Raw genomic sequence first — 20,860 nt, 5'->3', positions numbered from 1 at the left:
CACTTGTGGGTGTTCCAGCTTTCATGGTGGGCGGTAGGGGTTTCGGCCGATACTATACCAATAGCAGTAGACTTATATACCGCTTCATAGGCCTTTCAGGCCTCTCTAAGCGGTTTACAGAGAGTCAGCATATTGCCCCCAACAATCTGGGTCCTCATTTTACCCACCTCGGAAGGATGGAAGGCTGAGTCAACCCTGAGCCGGTGAGATTTGAACCGCTGAACTGCTGATTTAGCAGTAGCCTGCAGTGCTGCATTTAACCACTGCGCCACCTTGGCTCTGATACTGAAGCACCTTGATACTGAAGCACTTTCCTTTTTTTAATGTAATTGACTTCCCTACTTTATAAATCACCATTACTCTGGAACCAGTGGACGGTTAGAAAAGTTTACTACTAACAGAGATACAAAAGTGGGCGGTAGGTATAAAAAGGTTGACTAGCCCTGATCTATATCTATATATCTGTATCTATCTGTCTGTCTCTCTACCTATCATCTATCCATTTAATCTATCTACTTGTATGGTGCCCATCTCATGGAGTTTATCCCTGCAGCCCATCATCTCCAGGGAACTTTTTCCTGGACAGCCCTCCCCCTCCACCACCCTTTGTTTTTCCATTCTTCCATTCCTTCTCTCCTTCCTTTCCAGTCCTTCATGGACAGAAATTCCACATTTCTCCAAGATAACTCCAGCTCCAGCTTCTGTTCCTGGCTCCTTCCCCGTCTCCTTCTCCTCCCTCAGAGCGGATGGGTGCGAGAGGATCACAGAGCCCCAGAGGAACCCCAAGCAGCTCATAATCCCTTCATGGTTGCCTTACAAAGACTTTGGGGGTGAATGTTGCCCACCCAACTCTTCAATGGCCTTGGCTCTTGGGTATTTCCCCAGCCCAGAGTTTTGAATCTTACATAGACTTCAGCAACAATCAGACTCACCTCCCTGGTTACTTCAGATTGGAGCATCAGTTCAGATTGAATCTTATTTTCTATGTCACAATTAAGGGGAGAAGAAAGTATTTCTGATAGCAAATCATCATCCGAAGACTCTGCTTTCTGATAGGGACTCATTCTACGTCTCCAGCACCTCCCTGTTAGATGGGAAAAAGAGAGGACAGCTGGCTAATTTTGGGGGATGCAGCTCCTGCCTCAGATGGAGACAAACTCATGCTGAAGACCTCTAGAAGACTTCTAAGTCTGGATTATAACCCAGCACCTTGAGAAAGTTGAATTAGTGCTGCCATCTGTTTGTTAGGGACAAAAGGCAAAATTGTTGGCAGTCAAAAGTTGCTGGCCACAGGGAAATGAAAAGGAACATTCCTGGGTGTTATTGAGAAATAATCAATTTGAAACCATTCTTGCTCCTATTAAAGCTTTCATGGGAAATCACAATCCACCACCACTAAAACCAGTGGTGGGATTCAAATTTTTTACCACTGTTTTTGTGGGCATGGCTTGGTGGGTGTGTCATGGTGTGGTGGGCATGGCTTGGGGGGCATGGCAGGGGAAAAGTACTGTAAAATCCCCATTCCATCCCGATCAGTTGGGACTCGGGAGGCAGAGAATAGGTGAGGGCGGGGCCAGCCAGAGGTCGCATTTCCTGGTTCTCCAAAGTACTCAAAAGTACTCAAAAGTTCTACTACTGGTTCTCTAGAACTGGTCAGAACCGGCTGAATACCACCTCTGACTAAAACCATTGACAGTTGGCTCAATCATTGGGATGCTCCCAATAAAACCTATTAAATCACCACCAATTACTCTTAAGCAATGAGGTTAAATCTCTGGGAATCCTGTTATTTGGTACAAGACAGATGGTCCTCCCCATAGATTCCACACTCGGTAATTCTTAATCCCTCTCTTACCACATTTGTTTTGATTTATATTCCAAAGCCTCTCTTTCCAACCCGGCCAGCTCCAATAACAAGCGATCTTGCCTGATCTTGCAAAGCTAAACTCGCTCTGATTGGCTTAGAACTTGCACTGACAAATGAGCAACATAAATTGCAAACAAGTCAAAAGGCCCATCCAGGAAGAAGGAAATGGCAAAGCACTTCTTCACTGTTGCTGAGAGAATCGCTTGGTTGTGTTGAACCGCATTTGGATGAGCTCAACTGAGGAGACACTTCCCACATCCATCCTCCCTCTCATTACTTTTGCTCTGAGTAGGTAGCAGCTCCTTCTACTTCCCCTGTTGTTGTCTGTCCCCAGGTGTGATTGCAAGCAAGGGCAGAGGACATGGAGCTCCTCCACACATTCCCCACCCCCCACCCCCAGTGCCACCAGAGCTTCCCTGAAGGTCTCTCTTGCCAGATGAGATGGCACATGGATCTTATTCAGGAACAGGATAATGGATTGTCTAGGACTGGGATGGTGAACCTATGGCACGAATGTGACAGGTAGCATGCAGAGCCATTTGTTAGGGCACGCGAGGCATTGCCCTGACAACACCAACATGCATGCACGCACTGGCCAGCTGACTTCGCCTTTAATTTTTGGGCATTTTTTGAAGCCTCTGGAGGACAAAAAACAACCCAACATGCAAACCGGAAGTTCGGGAAGCCTCCTGAAGCTTCCGGAGGGCCTCTCGGGGGGGAGGGGAGAGGAGTCCATTTTTGCCCTCACCAGGCTCCTAGGAAGCCCCTGGAGCAGGGGAGGGTGAAAAACGGGTCCACGTGCCAAAAGCGGGGCAAGGGCGGGGGTCATTCACACATGTGCAGGGGGTCACATATGCATACGCAGGGGTTCGCGTGCATAGAATTATGGGTGGGGCCATGCCCATGCAAGACCTCCCTGCACTCCCCAGCTTTTGGCACACAATGGCAAAAAGTTTAGCCATAACTGGTCTAGGGCTTCCCAGGTCATTTATGGGACTTTCCTTTGATTCTTCAGCCCCAGATATTTGCCCCTCTGAAATCAATCTATTAAGGCCAAAGAGACTTCCTCCCAGAGGAGAGGAAGGTGAAACGTTCTGAGAATTACAGTCAATTGAAAAAAAAATGGCTGCCTAGCTTCTTCTTCCTTTCTGACTCTTGGTCCAAATGCTGTTTGTGGGGAAGAGCCTCGTGGGGAGTCATGGCTGAAACTCTCAGAGAGATTCTCTCACATTCACACCAACTCAGTCAACACAGAAAGACCCAGGGTGGGGGCGGGTGGAAGTGTTTGTTTCACTTACACATCAGGAAGAAGAAAATCACAGCTCCAGAAATTACACCTACTACAGGTCCCACAGGAATCCACCACTCTGTAGCTAAAGAAAGAGACACAGAATTACGATTAGAGTAGACAGATCCTGAAGTGGAGAGGCTGAGCAATGGAAGCATTTCCCAACTTGTGCTGGTCTCCAGGAAGTCTCTCAACCTGAAGGAAGCACCTCTTCTTCAAAGATATTCCTTCTTCAGCATTGGAGGGGAGGGGCTTCCTTTAGGTGGGAGGCACTGCCTAAAGCCCATTAATTAAATTACAATAATTTCGGAGTATAAAACGCACCTTTCCCCCCCAAAAAGAGAGTGAAAATTTGTGTGCTTCTTATACACCGAATGTATCCCCACACACACCAGAGGCCAAAAATGGGAGGCATGGAGGCAGCGATGGTCTGTGGCAATCCCTGTAGCCTGGAGCTTATTGGGGGTATTCTGCAGTCCCATCCACCTGCCAATCAGCTGTGCTGAATCAGACTGTAATAAGTCCTGAAGCTAACCCGGCTGGTCAGCATTTGCAGCAGCAATCACATTCAGAAAGCACACACAGGTAACTAATTCAGCAGGATTCAAAATAATAATATACAATACATTATCAAAAAGCAGGTTTTCCAAGGTAGCAGTAAATACAAGCAAAACACAAGCAGTTTCACTTTCACTAAGCCAGGCTCCTTCCTGTCTCCTTGTTGCTCACACAGCAAATACTGTTTCAGATACAAATAGCCCTCATTGGCTGACTTAGTTGCTGCGCCTATTCATTGGCTGACCTTGTTACCATGTGTTCCAAGTCATGAACTCTCATGAGGCAGAATCTTTTTTCTTCTTATTTTCTTCCCCCAAAACTAAGGTTCAAAAAATACAGTCCAAAAAATATGGTAAGTAAATATGTCCAGCTTCTCCTTAATTCACGAGAAGACAAATGGTTGGAAGGTGAGGCATGCTCAGATTGCAAGATTTTGTCACTATGATTTTATAATAAAGGTAGTATTTGATGTAAATGACATTGGTTTCTGTTCTGACCCGCTTCCGTCCGGTGATTAACGCTGACACAGGCTTAGTAGTTTGCCACTCTTTATTTACAGCAATTACAATCCTGTTGGCTGAAAGCCCAAACACAATTCACAGGCAAGAAGTTGCCAGCAACCCAACTCCAACAGACAATGCAGACAAGAGCTTCTCCAGATTGTTACAAACGGTTGTGTCCTGCAAAAGGACTCCTCCCAAAGTCTTTCCTTATATACTCTCTTGGGAGGGGCCAAGCCACAACCACCTGGGCGTGATTATCTCTTATGGGTCTTTCTCCATAGCTGCTGTTTCCATTTCTCCGCCCATCTCTTTCTGGCATCAGGGATAAACTCCCTTTGATCCTCCCCACTGCTCCATGCCTCAGGTGCCTCTTGGTGGCCAACCAGCCTCTCTGGTCCCTGCTCTGAGTCTGAACCCTGCCCCAGGGTCCTCCACATCTTCCATAGCAGACTCATAGGGTTCTTCACTATCAGAGTCCATCAGAAGCTCAAACGGATCCCGCTGGGCCACAACAGGTTTCTTACTCTGGTCTACCCTGTTGAGCTGAGAAAGGGCCAGCCTCCCCTGCTGAAAAGGACATTGAATGACATGGGATAACTTGTCCCATCAAATAATTTCCCAAGAAAGGAAAACATTGTTTCCACTCCCTGTCATTTCTATGATCGAGTACCTCCATATACAACAGTCCTTGACGTATGACCATGATTGGAACCAGAATCATTGAGCAAAGCAGTCACTAAATACAACAACCACATGACTGTATTACTCAATGACAATTTTCCCAATTGCAATCATTAAGCAATTACACGGATCATTAAGTAGTTCCCCAATTATTCTGGGTTGGGGAGGGAGGAAAGAGGGATGATTTGGGGGGAGGGGCAGGCACAAGTGTCCCTGCAGATGTGGCTGTAACATTCACAGCGATGCTCACATGAGTGGGGCCACCAGCACCCACAATGAGGCTCGCACAAGTGGGGGCATGCACATTTTGCAGACGCACAAGTGGTGATTAGGCATGGCCCAGTAGTTGGCTGCAGCCCACAGGTTGGAGACCCCTGAAGTCGAATGTGTGGGTGCCTTGGGGTTGGAAAACTCTGGAGGATTCAGCCTATTCCCAGGGCCAGGAGGCCTTGGCCAGCTATAGGGCTCAATAGCAGATGCAAAGCTGTTATAGTCCAGGAGACCTTGAACAGCTACAGGTTCCACTGACATACTTCCATGTGTAATAATCATTCAACCTCTCACCTGTTTCGTCCTTGAGAGCCAAGACCAATGGCTCCTGCAAGGCATCATGTTCCAGGTGACAACGAAAACGGTCCCTCTCCTTGGGATCGATCTCAATGCTGATCCAGACATAATAAGTCCCATCTGAGTTGGGGGCTACAGTTCTACGGAAGGTCTCTTGTTCCCAGTTCTCTCCATCCCTGGTCCAGGTGGCCTGGATCTCCTTGGGGTAGAAGCCAAAGACCTGGCAGATGAGGACCTCCAGGCTATCATCAACCACTTTGTGAGTCACCTTCCCCACTGGGGGTTCTGCAAAAACAGCAACAACACGATTCCTGGGATTTTCTGGCCAAGTAATTTAATAACAGCGAAGACCTTATCTGGTCATCCTCTCCCACTGCTCTTTCTCTTCTCCTGAGCCTACGGGACCCTCAAAGCTCTTTACATTCGATTTTTGAAAGGGATGCACAGAAGTTTGGGTGAAGTTCTCACACTGACAGAAATAATTGTAATGCTCAGGGTTTGATTCAGTTTTGACATCACAAACTGAATGTGTTCAAGAACAGCCTCATCTTTCGGTTTGGGAATGGGCCAACCCATCATGGCCAACCCACCATGGCCAACCCACCACAGCCAACTTACCACAGGACAACTCAACGCAGCCAACTCATTGCGGGATGAGTCACCACGGCCAATTCACTGGGATACAACTTACCATGGCCAACTCAACACAGCCAACTCAACACAGGACAATAGCAGTTAGCAATAGCAGTTAGACTTCTATACCGCTTCATAGGGCTTTCAGCCCTCTCTAAGCGGTTTACAGAGTCAGCATATTGCCCCCAACAACAATCCGGGTCCTCATTTTACCCACCTCGGAAGGATGGAAGGCTGAGTCAACCCTGAGCCGGTGAGATTTGAACAGCCGAACTGCAGAACTGCAGTCAGGTGAAGTAGCCTGCAGTGCTGCATTTAACCACTGCGCCACCTCGGCTCTTGCACCTGCTGCTGCACAATTTAACAATTCTATTGAATGATTTACAACAAATAAAGATGATTTTAATTTTTGCCATTCATGTTTCATTTTGTTCCTCCTTTTGTATCCCTTCTTTAATGATTCTATTCCACCATTTCTTTGATATTAGTCTAACTCTTGTCCCGCAGTGAATTGTCCTGCGCCGAATTGGTTGTGGCGAGTTGTCATGCAGCGAGTTGGCCATGGAAAATTGGCTGTGGTGAATTGGTCATGGCAAGTTGATAGACCCTTTAGTTCAGTCCCAAAATGTAGGATGTGAGGATTACAATTTCTTCTGCTTTGCAAGATTTCCTCATGGAAATGCAAATGGATCTGAGCCTTCATCTCTTGCTTAATAAGTTTTCTTGTTTTCTCTTAGATAAACTTATTTTATGGAGCATTGAAAATTATTTTCCCTATTATCCTACAGTAGTCTGAATACTCTGAATAGCAGAGGTGGGTTCCTACCAGTTCGCACCTATTTGGTAGAACCGGTTTGTCAAATCTACCGGACTGGTTAGAAGAGGTTCCACCAGTGGACCCGGAAACAGCGTTCCCTCTAAGGTGTGCGCGTGAGCGGCCACACAGGTAACAAAAAAACACCGCACACAAGTTTCAAAGTGCAGTGCAGTGTTTTTTAATGCCTTCAAATGTGACTGAAAATATCCCCCTTCCCTCCCTTCTGAACTCTGATTTCTGATTGGTGAAATCAAGGAAGACTCTGCCCGGAGATCGATGACGCTGCAGAAGGGAGAATTCCCATTGGTCCTCTGGGGCTTCGTCAGTTCCTGGGAAAACGGGATTTGCTGGTTGTACCCTGCGTTTCTCTGCACATCAGGGGTTTCTCAGGCATTGCCTCGTCTGAAGCTCCGTTCTGGGCTCAGCCTTTTTTCTGCGATCCCTTCGCTTTGGGGTGAGAGGGAAGCAGCGTGGGATTGGACTGCCTGAGCCAAAGGGGTCCACGGGATCTTGAGACTTGATTTTTGAGCAGTACCAATCCTTTCCACTCTTTCCTTTTCCTTTCTGTCCTTCTTCTAACTTCCGTTCTTTTTCCTTTCCTTTCTCTTTGCCTTTCCTTCTTTTCCTTTCCTTTCTCCTTTCCTTTCCTTTTTCCTTTCCTTTCTCTTTTCCTTTCCTTCTTTTCTTTTTTCTTTCCTTCTTTTCCATTTCCTTTCCTTTCTCTTTTCCTTTCCTTTCTTCTTTCCCATTTCCTTTCCTTTTTCCTTTCCTTCTTTTCTATTTCCTTTCTCTTTTCCTTTCCTTTCTCCTTTCCTTTTTCCTTTCCTTCTTTTCCATTTCCTTTCCTTTTTCCTTTCCTTTCTCTTTTCCTTTCCTTTCTTCTTTCCCATTTCCTTTCCTTTTTCCTTTCCTTCTTTTCTATTTCCTTTCTCTTTTCCTTTCTCCTTTCCTTTCCTTTTTCCTTTCCTTCTTTCCCATTTCCTTTCCTTTTTCCTTTCCTTCTTTTCTATTTTCTTTCCTTTTTCCTTTCCTTTTCTTGTTTCCCATTTTCTTTCCTTTCCCTCCCCCTCCCCTTCCTCCCTTCCTGGGGGTCTGAGGGAGAGGGAGGGGCCCCTTTTCCTCCTTGCCCCCCTCCCAACATCTGCTCTGATGGCAATTATGGCTAAAAAAAATTCAGGTGCTCAGGCCTGAAAATGTGCTGCTCGAACACTATACTTTTCTGCACACACTGAAAAATGATTAGAGGGAACATTGCCCGGAAAGCAGGCCACACCTACAGAAGAGGTTCCAAATTTTTTTGAAACCCACCACTGCTAAAGGGTTAGAGGTGCAAGGATCTTGTAACTTGACAGCTTTAAGACTTGCATGCTTCAGTGCCAGAGTACCTCAGCCAACGTGACTGGAGGAGGAATTCTGGGAGTTGAAGTCCACAAGTCTTAAAGCTGTCAGGTTTGAAGACCCCTAGTTTTTTTTCTAAAGGGTTAGGGTCTTGTTAGGGTCTTGTAACTTGACAGCTTTAAGACTTGCATGCTTCAATGTCAGAGTTTCTGAATAGCTACTTGGACTGACCTAAGTACAAATTCATAATTTCATATCCAGTCACATGGGCGGCAAGCCACTCCCATCCGGTCACATGGGTGGCAAGTTACTCCCACAAAGGAGGCCACACCCACAGAGTAGGTTCGAACAATTTTTGAAACCCACCACTGCTGAATAGGGACGTGGTGGCTCAGTGGCTAAGACGCTGAGTTTGTCAATCAGAAAAGTCGGCAGTTTAGTGGTTAGGGTTAGGCATGGTCCACTTAACGGCAGCAATGATTCGCTTCACAATTGTGGCCAAAAGATCATAAAATGGGGCAAAACTCATTGACAACTGCCTTGCTTAGTAATTGAAATTTCTGGATTCTATTGACTCGCATAGCTTTTGGATTCTATTGTGGTCATGGGTCGAGGACTACCTATATAGGGAAGGGGAGACAAGGGAACCAAAAGAAAATTTGCTAGATGGGGAGAGGGGGGCATTTGGCCACTCACCTGTCTTCCTCAGAGCCTTCTTCCTGTAGGACAGGTATCTCTGCAGCCACACAATGCAGGTCTTCTCCAGGTAGACTTTATTTTTCTGGGACCACCCTGCATCCTTGTCCCACTTCTCCTTGACTTCCCTGGCCTGGGGTTGAGCTGCCACCCAGGTGAGGGTCTCCTTCTGGAAGCTGATGAAGTTCATCCCATTGTAGCCATAGCGGAAAACTCCACCTTTGTTCCCATCTTCCCGGAGCTCACAGCCCAAAATCACCTGCCAGGTATGAAGCCCTGAAAGAGATCCAGGGGGGGGGGCGTGGAAAATGAGAAGGGACAGGTAGTCCTTGACTTACAACAGTTCACTTAGTGACCATTCAAATGGTCATATTTAAATTAATTTGAATTAAATTAAAATGGACTACCATTTAAATATGAGCCAGCAGTCTACAGCAGCTGCCCAAAAACCCTATACAGTTCTAGGCTGCATAAACAGAGGGATAGAATCAAGATCACATGAATTGTTAATACCACTTTATAATGCCTTGGTGAGGCCACTCTTGGAATACTGCATTCAGTTCTGGTCGCCACAATGTAGAAAAGATGTGGAGACTCTAGAAAGAGTGCAGAGAAGAGCAACAAAGATGATTAGGGGACTGGAGGCTAAAACATATGAGGAACGGTTGCAGGAACTGGATATGTCTAGTTTAATAGAAAGAAGGACTAGGGGAGACATGACAGCAGTGTTCCAATATCTCAGGGGTCGCCACAAAGAAGAGGGAGTCAAGCTATTCTCCAAGGCACCTGAGGGCAGGACAAGAAGCAATGGGTGGAAACTAATCAAGCAGAGAAGCAACCTAGAACTAAGGAGAAATTTCCTGACAGTTGGAACAATTAATCAGTGGAACAATTTGCCTCCAGAAGTTGTGAATGCTCCAACACTGGAAGTTTTAAAGAAGACGTTAGATAACCATTTGTCTGTTTCCTGCCTAGGCAGGGGGTTGGACTAGAAGACCTCCAAGGTTCCTTCCAACTCTGTTACTCTATTCTAAAAGTTACAGTGGCATTGAAAAAAGTAACCCAAGACCATTTTTCACACTTATGACTATTGCTGCATCTCCACAGTCAAATGATTTATATTCAGACCCTTGACAATCGACTCCCATTTATGACGGCCACAGTGTCCCAGGGTCGGTTCTACCACAAAACCGCGGTAGACTAAAGCACGTGTGACTAAAGCGCGGTGACAAAACCGCACCGTCAAAACCGCACGACAACAGCGCGACGACAACAGCGCGACGACAGAAGCACGCTGTAACATAACCCTAAAAATAACCCTAAACCTAACCCTAAACCTACCCTAAACCTAACCCTAAACCTAACCCTAAACCTAACCCTAAACCTTACCTTAAGTTAAATCGCGCTTCTGTCGGCGCGCTGTTGTGGGCGGGCTGTTGTGGGCGCACTTTTGACATCGCGGTTTTAGCGCCGCGGTGTTGTCGGCGCGCTTTTGACGTTCGTGGTTATGTCGTGCCACACCCAGGGTCAGGTGATCCTCTTTTGCGACCTTCTGACAAGCGGCTTCTATGGGGAATCCAGATTCACTTAATAACCGGGTTCCTCATTGAAGAACTGCAGTAATTCACTCAATATGTCTGGCGAGAAAAGTCGCAAAATGGGGCAACATGCACTTAACACATGTTTTCATTTAGTAGCATAAATTTGGGACTCAGTTGTGGTCATAAGTCGAGGAACTACCTGTATAGCACAAAAATTGTCAGGTAAATCACAGAGAGCATATAGGACACACAGAGCAAAAAGACGGGAAACCAGGAAACTCCCCCTTTAGTCCCACAGCAACCAATCACAGCTCAGATTCCCTCAGGCAGTGATACAGCATTTGCATGTCTGTTATCGAGTTGCCATGGTGACGAATGGGGGGGAGAGCGCATTCCACCCAAATCTGATCTCAGATTACTACAGCAGGCTTGTGAGGCATGTACCTTATTGGAGAATGTGATTTATGACACAGACTGAGGGAAGGGGAGAAACAGGCGCAAAGTTCAGCCATACCTTAAGTGAGGTTAGATCTGACTGCAAAGGGGTATTGCCGAAATGGTGTTTCTAATAAATGACTGGATTTCTTTTGAAACTTGGCTCGAGCCTCATGAATTAATCAGGGCATCTTTTGGAAACCTGACAGTCAGCTCTCTTTAACCAATTAACTGTAATAGTGGGCTCTTCCAACCATTCACTGCTACAACTATTAAATTTTAATATCTTAACAATGGTCACAAAACAAACTGTTGTAAGGAGGTCTACCTGTATTCCTCTCCTCAGGCCCTCTCTTCTTCATTAAGGAATCTCAGGCAAGGAGCCTTGTCCTCATCTGCCCAATCTCTCTTTCCCCTGTTTATCCCACCTGGAGGAAAGGGTCCCCCCAATTTGCACTGACCCCATCCATGGCCCTTCAGCCGAGAGCAGCAGGCTACAGGCCTGGTAAATTGCTTTGGCCCAGAGTGGGGGAGGGTATAGTTTGAGGCCTGTGTGGGTTCTCTAGGTGAGCATGGGCAGTGGGCCTGGCCATGGTGGTTGCCGGGAAGGCAGGGAAGCACGGCAGGGCCATGGGCTATGTGGAAGGGAGTAGGCGAAGGGTGGTGAGGACTGGGGGGCAGCCAGCTTACTTGTAAGCAGGCAGATCAGGGCTGCTCAGTTGGGGTGCAGGTACCGTGTGGGAAGGCAGCTTAGAAAGGCAAGTCGCAGAGCAGAGACTATGCACATGCGCAAGCAAAGACCCAGTGTGCTGCATAGGAGGTGAGGAGTGACTGGGCACGGTGGGGTGGGTTGAGCAGGTGGGGCGGGGCAAGTGGCGAGAGAGCGTGTGGAATGAGGGGGCAAGCAGTGGCCGGGCGGGCAGGGCCAGCCAGAGGTGGTATTTACCGGTTCTCTGAACCAGGTCAAATTTCCACTATTGGTTCACCTGATCCAGTCCAAATTGCCTAAATACCACCTGTGCTTTGCCATAAAGGACATCTAACCTGGACATCAAATGTGGCCCAGCTTCTGCTCACCGTTTGTTGGGTGGTTGAGTCTTGACAACTTCTCCAGCTCACTCCTGAAGACCCACTCAAGGGACAGAAAGGTCTCCTTCTCCACTTCCTCCATCCAGGATACCAGAGATTCCCCTCTCCTGGCGAGACTGTCATAGCGACTGATGGGCTGATCATTCAGGTAGCCCCTAATGAAGGACGGAGGCAGCTCCTGGCTGGGCTCTAGTAGTCGCAGGTAGAAATAATGCAGGGAGTCTGAGCCTGGGAAGGGAGAAGAGCAGAATTAGTGAGTCTGTACTGCAGTTCCAGCCCCTCCAAAATTTTACTGTCATACAGAAGAGTCCTCCTGTCAGCGTTCCAAATATCATGCAGAATTAAATCAGAGTCCAAGGCAGAGCTATCCTTAAAGTTCCAGTTTTATAAGTCAGACATGTTAGCAACGGCTGTGGAATCCCAAATCTGAAAAACTTCCTGGGATTCCACCCAGTTGAAAGTTCATGATCTTATCCCCACACCCATAAATCCATCACATGGTCCAATCTTCTTCGATCTCCACCTAGCTCAGGTGCAGAGGTGCGGAGACAAAAGATGACCTTGGGCTTCTAGAAAGGAATGACAACAACACATCCCACAATTCTAAGGGTCACCAACCTTTCGGACCTCAGGGACCACTAAATCCATAATTTTAAATCCCACAGTCCACTAATATGATTTCTTCTCTGCACTTTTTCTGGAGTCTCAAACATCTTTTTATAGTATGGTGACCAAAACTGGATGAAGTATTTTTAGTAAGTGGTCTTATTAAGGCTTTATAGAGTGGTTATTTCACGTTCACTCCCTTTGATAAGAAACACAAAGGCGAGCTGATTACAAGAAAACACCATCAAAAGTCTTTAAACGAGACTCAGCGAAGCGGGAAAGAACGGAGTTGGGGAGGGAGGGGCAAGAATGAGAGAGAGAGAAACCCTGGCAGGACACGCCCCTCCCTTTATGCTTCCCCCCTCCACCCCCCCCCACTGCCCGAGGACTCCAATCCTTCCTGGAAGTCGCTGCAGCAGCCACCTCCACTCTGCACATTCACTGTTCACTTTCGCTTTTGTCAAAAATACAAACTTCTTTTTTAACTATTGCCATTTGGCAGACGGTACAGGACAATAAAAACAAGGACAAACAGGCTGAAAAACAGCTTCTATCCCAGAGCAGTAACTATACTGAATTCTACTGGATAGTGAAATATGAATGTAATATCAGGGGGTTTCCATTCAATGGTATAGAATGTGAAAGGTGTGTGTTTGTTCTATTTTTTATAGTTACAATGTACACGGAAGATGGCGTTTAATTCCCTTGTAGGAGGGGCAATGACAAAGCCGCCCTGAGTCTTCCGAGAGTGGGCAGCATACGAAACTAATAAATAATAATAATAATAATAATAATAATAATAATAATAATAATAATAATAATAATAATAATAATATAATAGTAATAGTAATAACAGTAAACTAACTGGGTAACTTAAGTAATTAAACGCGAACCGACGGGGAAAAAAAGACAAGCGAAGCGCGAAGGAGTTTGGGACGGGGGTGGTGGTTAAGAGACCCAGAAAGATCACGTCCCCCTTTGCTGTTTACTCCCCTCCCCCTCCCGGGAACTCGCCCGTAGCAGCCCCCACTCCAACTTTCCGCGCTCCCAACATTCTCCTTTCACTTTCTCAGAAATAAAATGGGGATCGATTCCAACTGAAAGGCGAACAGGTTTTAAACGCGGCTCAGCAAAGCACATGAGAAGGAAGCGGCTTGGGAGGAGAGGGGACACATGCGCTCCCCCTCCCTTTCTGCTTCCCACCCAAATACTCACCGCAACAGCCCCCCGGCACAGAAACCCCCAGCGCCGCCCCCAGGACCAAGAGGCACGCCGGGCATAGCCGCATTTTCTTCTAAACCACCCGGACATTGGCGTCTTCCAACTGAGATCCTTTCACTCCGCCCCACTACCGGCTCTTACCGAGCTCCGCCCTGCCAATCCAGCAGCCAAACCCCACGCTGCCTAAACAGCACTTCTTCCCATTTCTACAGGCAACAGTCCTTCATAGGATAGGGATAGGGATAGGGATAGGGATAGGGATAGGGATAGAACAGGGATGGAGTGAAATTAAAAGAGTGGAATGGAGTGGAGTGGAGTGGAAGTGGAATTGAATGGAATAGGGTTGGAAGGGACCTTGTGGGTCATCTAGTCCAACCCCCCCCCCCCGCCCAAGCAGGAGACCCTACACCATTTCTGACAGATGACAGTCCAGTCTCTTCTTGAAAGCTTCCAGTGATGAAGCTCCCACAACTTCTGAAGGCAAAGCTATTCCATTAGTTGACTGTTCTCCTTGTCGGAAAAGTTGATTTGAGATCCGTTGGCCAAGGTATAATGTAATGTTCTACTACGTCTCATTCTAAATATCAATATGAAACGTTGATATCCTCAATAGTTAACCAGCTCAAATCCATCCAGACCACTCCAACAGATGGTCTCTCTGGCACAGTTGAGGTTAGAATGGATCCAAGTGACTTGGAAGTGTCTTTGGTGCTCTATGAATGTGGTTTTCTTGCAGATGTTTCCTTACCCAAGCTAGACAACTTCACGGGATGCTATGTTGATGATGCTGTAACCTGATGATGTTACCTAGTTTGGGTGATGAAACATCTGCAAGAAAACAAGAAAGCTCAGAGAGCAGCAAAGATGTCAAGCCTGAGCTACATATATTCTTCTTTATCGGAACTAAGTGACTTTATCAACCAAAGACTTTATCAATCTTCGGGGCAGCCCAGTTGATGTGCTGAGAGACCCTCCATAACCAGGAGGTCCCCCCAATTAAGGCCAGCGAAGGCTATCAGCAAACACAACACATACCAAAATTGGCCTGGGAGGAGAAAAATTGTTTAAATGTATTTCCTATGGAGAACAAGTAGAGACAGAGTGGCTCAGTGGCTAAGACACTGAACTTGTCGATCAGAAAGGTTGGCAGTTTGGCGGTTTGAATCTCTAGCACCGTGTAATGGAGTGAGCTCCCGTTACTTGTCACAGCCGCTGCCAACCTAGCAGTTCGAAAGGACCTAAAAAATGCAAGTAGAAAACAGCATTCCATGTGCCTAAATGGAGATGAGCACTGCCCCCTAGAATAAGGAATGACTAGCACCGGGATGGCGAACCTATGGCACACCATTTGTCAGGGCACGCGAGGCATTGCCCTGTCAGCTAGCCAGCATGCATGCGGGCTGGCCAGCTGAGTTCATCCTCTTTTAAAGCCACTTTTCATCCTCCCCAGGCTCCAGAGGCTTTATAGGAGCTTGGGGAGGGTGAAAAGAGCCCCCCCCCAGGGACCTCCAGAGGCGTCAAGAGCTTCCCTGAAGCCTCCGGAGTGCAAAAAAATGGCCCTATGGCCAAACCGGAAGTTCAAGAATGGACTTCTAGTTTGCTCGTAGGGTTGGTTTAAGCCCTCCGGAGGCTTCAGGGAAGCCTCCTGAAGGTCCCTGAATCCTCCAGAGGGCCCCCGGGGGTGGGAGGAGAGTATGTTTTCGCCCTCCCCAGACGAAAAGCCTCTGGAACCTGGGGAAGGTGGAAAAAAGCATGCAAAAGAAAGGGGGAGTGCCTCTTATGCGCGCATGCATATTGGACTTTGTGTATAGTGCATAGTGTTGCACTTTGCATTATGGGTGCTGCACGCCCATGCATGACCCCCCTGTGCTCCCCCCCTTATGGCACATGAGCCAAAAAAGGTTCGCCATCACTGGACTAGCACATATGGGAATCTTTACCTTTATCTTATGCAGAACAAATGCAAAACAAGGTGTCCTTGTGTCCTTTGCTTCAAGCACTTGATGTCTTGGGCTGCCTCCTTTCTTTCCCCCAGCAACTGTTGAGGGTTCAGCAACCTCAGAGGGTGAATCATCAAGTGAAGCTTCTAAGCACCCATTAAAGAGCCAACAGATGGGGAAAAACCTCAGGTGTTCATCTCCAGAGCTCCTGAGAATTGCAACTGTAGATTTGAACAGCTTCTTGGGACATGGCTGTGGAGGGGCGAGCCAGATCTTTGAGGGAGGGGCTGTGTTAGAGAGTTGAAGAAAACCCCCAGTTCTGGGCCTCTGCCCCCTCCCTCTGTGCTGTGCAGGGCAGAGAAAGCAGGGCAGAGAAACAGAATTACAGAGTTGGAAGGGATTTGGAGGTCTTCTAGGCCAACCCACTGCTCAGCCAGTACAATTTCAGACAAATGGTCGTCCAAAATCTCTTCTTACAAACGTTTGAAGGCAAGCTGCTTCAATGATTGTGTATTTTATTTATTTATGGTATTTATTTTATTTATATTTTATTTATTTTATTTATTATTTTATTTATTTATTTTATTTATTTTATTTATTTTATTTATTTTATTTATTTTATTTATTTTATTTATTTTATTTATTTTATTTATTTTATTTATTTTATTTATTTTATTTATTTTATTTATTTATTTTATTTTATTTATTTTATTTATTTTATTTATTTTATTTATTTTATTTATTTTATTTATTTTATTTATTTTATTTATTTTATTTATTTTATTTATTTTATTTATTATTTTATTTATTTTGTTTATTTTGTTTAATTAATTTATTTTGTTTATTTCGTTTATTTCATTTATTTTGTTTATTTTGTCACTCATGTACAAGATAACAAGAATAAGAATAAACATGAATAAGAACACAGGAAATAGGTACAAATAAATGGGGATAGTCAGACAGGGATGTTAGGCACGCTGGTGCACTTATGCATGCCCCTTCTTAGGAATGGGGTGAGGTCAACAGTAGATGGTGTAAGGTTAAAATTATAGGGTGTTTGGGGTCAGGTAGTGATTCCAGGCATTGACAACTCTGTTGCTCAAGTTGTATTTCCTGCAACAGAATTTGGAGCCTCCCGGTTCAGGTAGGGGCACAACTGGTGCACCAGGCGAACCTGGGCAAATGCCCCCCTGGTCACAGCCGACAGGTGATGTTCTAAGGTCAGCTGTGGGTCCAGGAGGACTCCCAAGTTGCGTGCCCTGTCTGAGGGGCGTACATTTTCACCCCCCCCCCCCCAGCCTGAGTGATGGAATACTGGCCAAATTCTTGGGAGGGAAACACACCAGCCACTCGGTCTTGTCTGGATTGAGTACAAGCTTGTTAACTCCCATCCAGACCCTGACAGCCTCCAGGCACTGGGACATCATGTCAACCGCTTCACTGAGTTGGCACATGGCGGACAGATACAACTGAGTATCGTCCGCATATTGATGGTATTTTATCCCGTGCCGTCGAATGATCTCACCCAGTGGCTTCATGTAGATATTGAACAGAAGGGGGGATAGGACCGAACCCTGAGGAACCCCATATTTCAGGGGCCTAGGGGTCGACCTCTCTCCCCCAACTAATACTGACTGCGACCTTTCCGAGAGGTAGGAGGAGAACAACCGAAGAACGGTGCCGCCCACTCCCACCTCTCGTAACCGTCGCAGAAGGATACCATGGTCGATGGTATCGAAGGCTGCTGAGAGGTAAAGGAGCACTAGGATGGAGGAGCGACCTCCATCCCTGGCTCTCCAGAGATCATCGGTCAGTGCGACCAAAGCGGTTTCCATGCTGTAGCCAGGCCTGAATCCCAACTGAAAGGTGTCCAGATAATCAGCTTCCTCCAAGGACCGTCGGAATTGAGAGGCTACCACTTTCTCAACAACTTTCCCAATGAAAGGGAGGTTGGAGACTGGCCGGTAGTTGTTCAAACTAGCTGGGTCCAACGATGGCTTCTTCAGGAGGAGTCTCACCACCGCTATCTTCAGTGCCAGTGGGAAGAAGCCCTCCCGAAGAGAAGCGCTCACCATCGCCTGGATCCAGCTCCGCGTCACCTCCTTGCTGTTCGCGACCAGCCAGGAGGGACACGAGTCCAGTACACAAATGGCAGTACTCACCGCTCCGATGGCCTTGTCCACTTCATCAGGAGCAACAGGTTGAAAGTCAGTCCAGAGATGTTGTTCAAGACCTTCCCCCGGTACCCTGGCTGGCTCTGCGCAATTGGAGTCCAGGTCCATCCGAAGCCGAGCAACTTTGTCCGTGAGGAACTGGACATATTCCTCTGCTCTATCTTGTAAGGGGTTATCCGCAACCCTCGTATTTAGGAGGGAGCGGGTCACCCTAAGCAAGGCGGCAGGGCGTGACTCAGCGGACGCTATCAGAGCGGCAATGTGATGGTTCTTAGCTGTCCGTATTGCCGATAGATATGCTCCGATGCAGGTTTTCAAAAGTGCTCGATCTGACTCGGATTTACTGGCCCTCCAGCGGCACTCTAGGCGTCTCTTTTGGCGCTTCATCTCCCGGAGGTCCTCGGTGAACCAAGGGGCCCTCCTGGATCCACTGCCGCGGATTGGCCGTAAAGGCGCAATCCGGTGGAGAGCCTCAGACACTACCGAGTTCCAAGTAGCAACTAAGGTCTCCACCGGACTGTGGGCGAGAGTATCAGGCATAACGCCAAGCGCCGTCTGGAAACCCTGAGGATCCATAAGACGCCTGGGGTGGAACCGCCTAATCGGTTCCTCCTCCCTACAGCGGGGGATTGGTCTCTGAAAGTCAAGCCTCAGTAGGAAGTGGTCTGACCCACTGTTTCCTCTAAGGTGCGCACTTGCGCGGCCGCGCACATGGCAAGAAAACACTGCGCAGGACTTTTCAACTCCCGCGCAGTGATTTCTACTGCCACAGGCTGCGGAAGCTGGGGAGGAGGTCCTTTGCAGGCGCTGGATTTGCTGCCCGGTGCTGCGGCTTTGAGAGACAGAGAGACAGAGACGGGGGAGAGGGAAAGAAGAATGCAGCCCCTCCTCACCTCCCTCCCTCCTCCGCCGTGGATTTTTTGCGATGACCTAGAGATCAAGTTCCTACGGGGGATCGGGAGAAGAGTTGTATCCCCCCAGGGGTTTTAATGAGGGAGGCATGGGGGTGGGGGGTGGGAGGATGTTGATTCTCTAACTGTACTTTCGCTTTATCTCCTTCTGTCTCCTCTTTACATCCATCTGTTTAAATCTCCTTCAATATTGGGGGGGAGGGGTGGCATTGAAAGTATTGCCGTTTCAATGGCACTTTGTGGCAAGGACACGCGTTAGTTGCGCTCTTTCCTGGCCTCTGTGTGCAAAGAGGCCAGCCTCAAAACGACTCCTCTCCTTGACTTCCAGTTTGACGGTAGGGCCATTTTTCACACGAGACGCGTTCTGATGTGATCCATTCCCCAAAAGAAAGCTTTTTCTTCTCTGCGCAATTATCTGCGCATCCAAGAAGGAGCAGTTAAAGAAAACGGGGAAGAGGAAAGACAAATTAAAAGAAGGAAAGATGGGAAGAGAGCAAAGATGGGGTCTCCCCCCCCCCGTCCATGCACCGCCGTCTAGCAATGCAAAGAGAGAAGCTGAAAGGTCCACAATCCACTTCGCCTCTACTTGGACTGAAGTTAGGAGGCTGACTCGTACAACCAGCGGTGACCATTATTTGGAGGAATAACAATCGCAGCCGTGCGACCGAGATTCGCTCTTGCAGAATCTTTTTTTTTTTAAACCAAATTATTAAAAAAAGCCTTTGGAACATTATTATTCCTAAAGCCAAAAACAAAGGATGAGGCTTGCTAGAGAACCGAGGGGAGGTGATGTACAAGGGGAGGCGAGGTGCTGTAGTGTTGCTGAAATAATTCGATCTATCAGGAAATCGGAGCTGAGGGGGGGCGGTCAGGGGAAAGTCTTTGCCGGCCATAGCTCTGAATTTGCTTTCCTTTCTACTGAAGCAACCTCCGGCGTTTCGCAAGGCAACCGACAAAAAGCCACTTTCCCGGAGAGGGGGGAGGGACTTTTGGAAGAGGGAAGTGGCTGCCCTTCACCACTTGCCGCTTTCAGAGTCGTTTTGAGGCTGGCCTCTTTGCACACAGGAGCCAGGGAAGAGCGCAACTAACGCGTGTCTTTGCCACAAAGTGTGGTTGAAACGGGAATACTTTCTATGCCACCCCATCCCCCCAATACTGAAGGCGATTTAAACAGATCGGTGTAAAGAGGAGACAGAAGGCACAACACTCTTGGGTTTTTGTTTTTCAAATATTTTTTAACCATGCAGGGGTGGGTGGGTTACCGTACGTCACTCCCCATCTCTCAGGAGGAAACAAAATTCCACCACAGCTACGTTCAAGCTTTCGAGTTCTTCAGAATTCTTCATCAAGGAAAGAAGATACTAAAAAAAACATACTGACAAATTCCGGAGAATGCGAGTGGTTGTATATTCATGTATGTCATTTTGACTGGCTCAGATAAAAACACTGGCCCATAATGACCTTTGGATTTGGTCTACTCCCATAGCTATTGCTTTATCTGTTTAAAGGTCATCACCACTGCTTTGAAGAGTGCATAAAAAAATCACGGTCTCCCCGTTCTTTCATCTTTATTCTCTCCTTCATACTCCTCAGTGGAACATCTGTGAAAAAAATTCAGGTGCTCAGGTGTTGCAGCAGATTGTGGTTTGTAATCTACTTACGAAAGATCAGGACTTGAGACCACGAAGGAAGAGAAACAGGTTTATTGGATGCATCGAGTTCAGCGTGTTCACACACCAACATCTGAACTGGCCTGGCTATGCTCAGGGCAGTGATTTTATACCTTTAATCAAACTTCGTCAATCAGAGGGCGTTTTAAAGAGGCGTATTCATACAAAACGTAAAAACCCCTGTTCAGAACAGGGAAGTACATCTTGGAAAAATACAAAAGCAGATATTCATACCAACAGTTTTCTGCAACTTCTCTGTTCTATCTCTCCCCCCACGTCTGGCTTCCTGTGCCCCTCCTTTACAGAGTCTTGCCACACTGTTCAG

General features: G+C 47.1%; 3 protein-coding genes across 4 annotated transcripts in view; 1 reads left to right on the top strand and 2 right to left on the bottom strand.

Annotated features, from left to right (window-relative positions):
- The window catches only part of LOC106552957 (major histocompatibility complex class I-related protein 1-like), a 554,120-nt gene that overhangs the window by 203,389 nt on the left and 329,871 nt on the right, over positions 1-20,860 (top strand). The window lies entirely within an intron of this gene.
- LOC106541424 (major histocompatibility complex class I-related protein 1-like) overlaps positions 1-20,860 on the bottom strand; it is a 201,545-nt gene that overhangs the window by 139,398 nt on the left and 41,287 nt on the right. The gene's annotated exons all lie outside the window — the stretch shown is intronic.
- On the bottom strand, positions 792-12,133 carry LOC148047202 (major histocompatibility complex class I-related protein 1-like). The gene is made up of 5 exons (XM_087711124.1): positions 12,002-12,133; positions 8,949-9,224; positions 5,462-5,749; positions 3,166-3,240; positions 792-1,084 (listed from the first exon to the last, which is right to left on the bottom strand). Exons 1-5 carry the CDS (start codon positions 12,093-12,095, stop codon positions 792-794), a joined length of 1,026 nt encoding a protein of 341 aa, XP_087567250.1. The 5' UTR covers positions 12,096-12,133.

Source organism: Thamnophis sirtalis, unplaced genomic scaffold (genome assembly GCF_051295495.1).
Source record: "Thamnophis sirtalis isolate CommonGarterSnake01/CBP01778 unplaced genomic scaffold, rThaSir2_p1.2 scaffold_3, whole genome shotgun sequence".
Lineage (NCBI taxonomy): Eukaryota > Metazoa > Chordata > Lepidosauria > Squamata > Natricidae > Thamnophis > Thamnophis sirtalis.
Note: the sequence above shows the minus strand (reverse complement) of the source record. Positions and strands in the feature narration are given on the sequence as shown.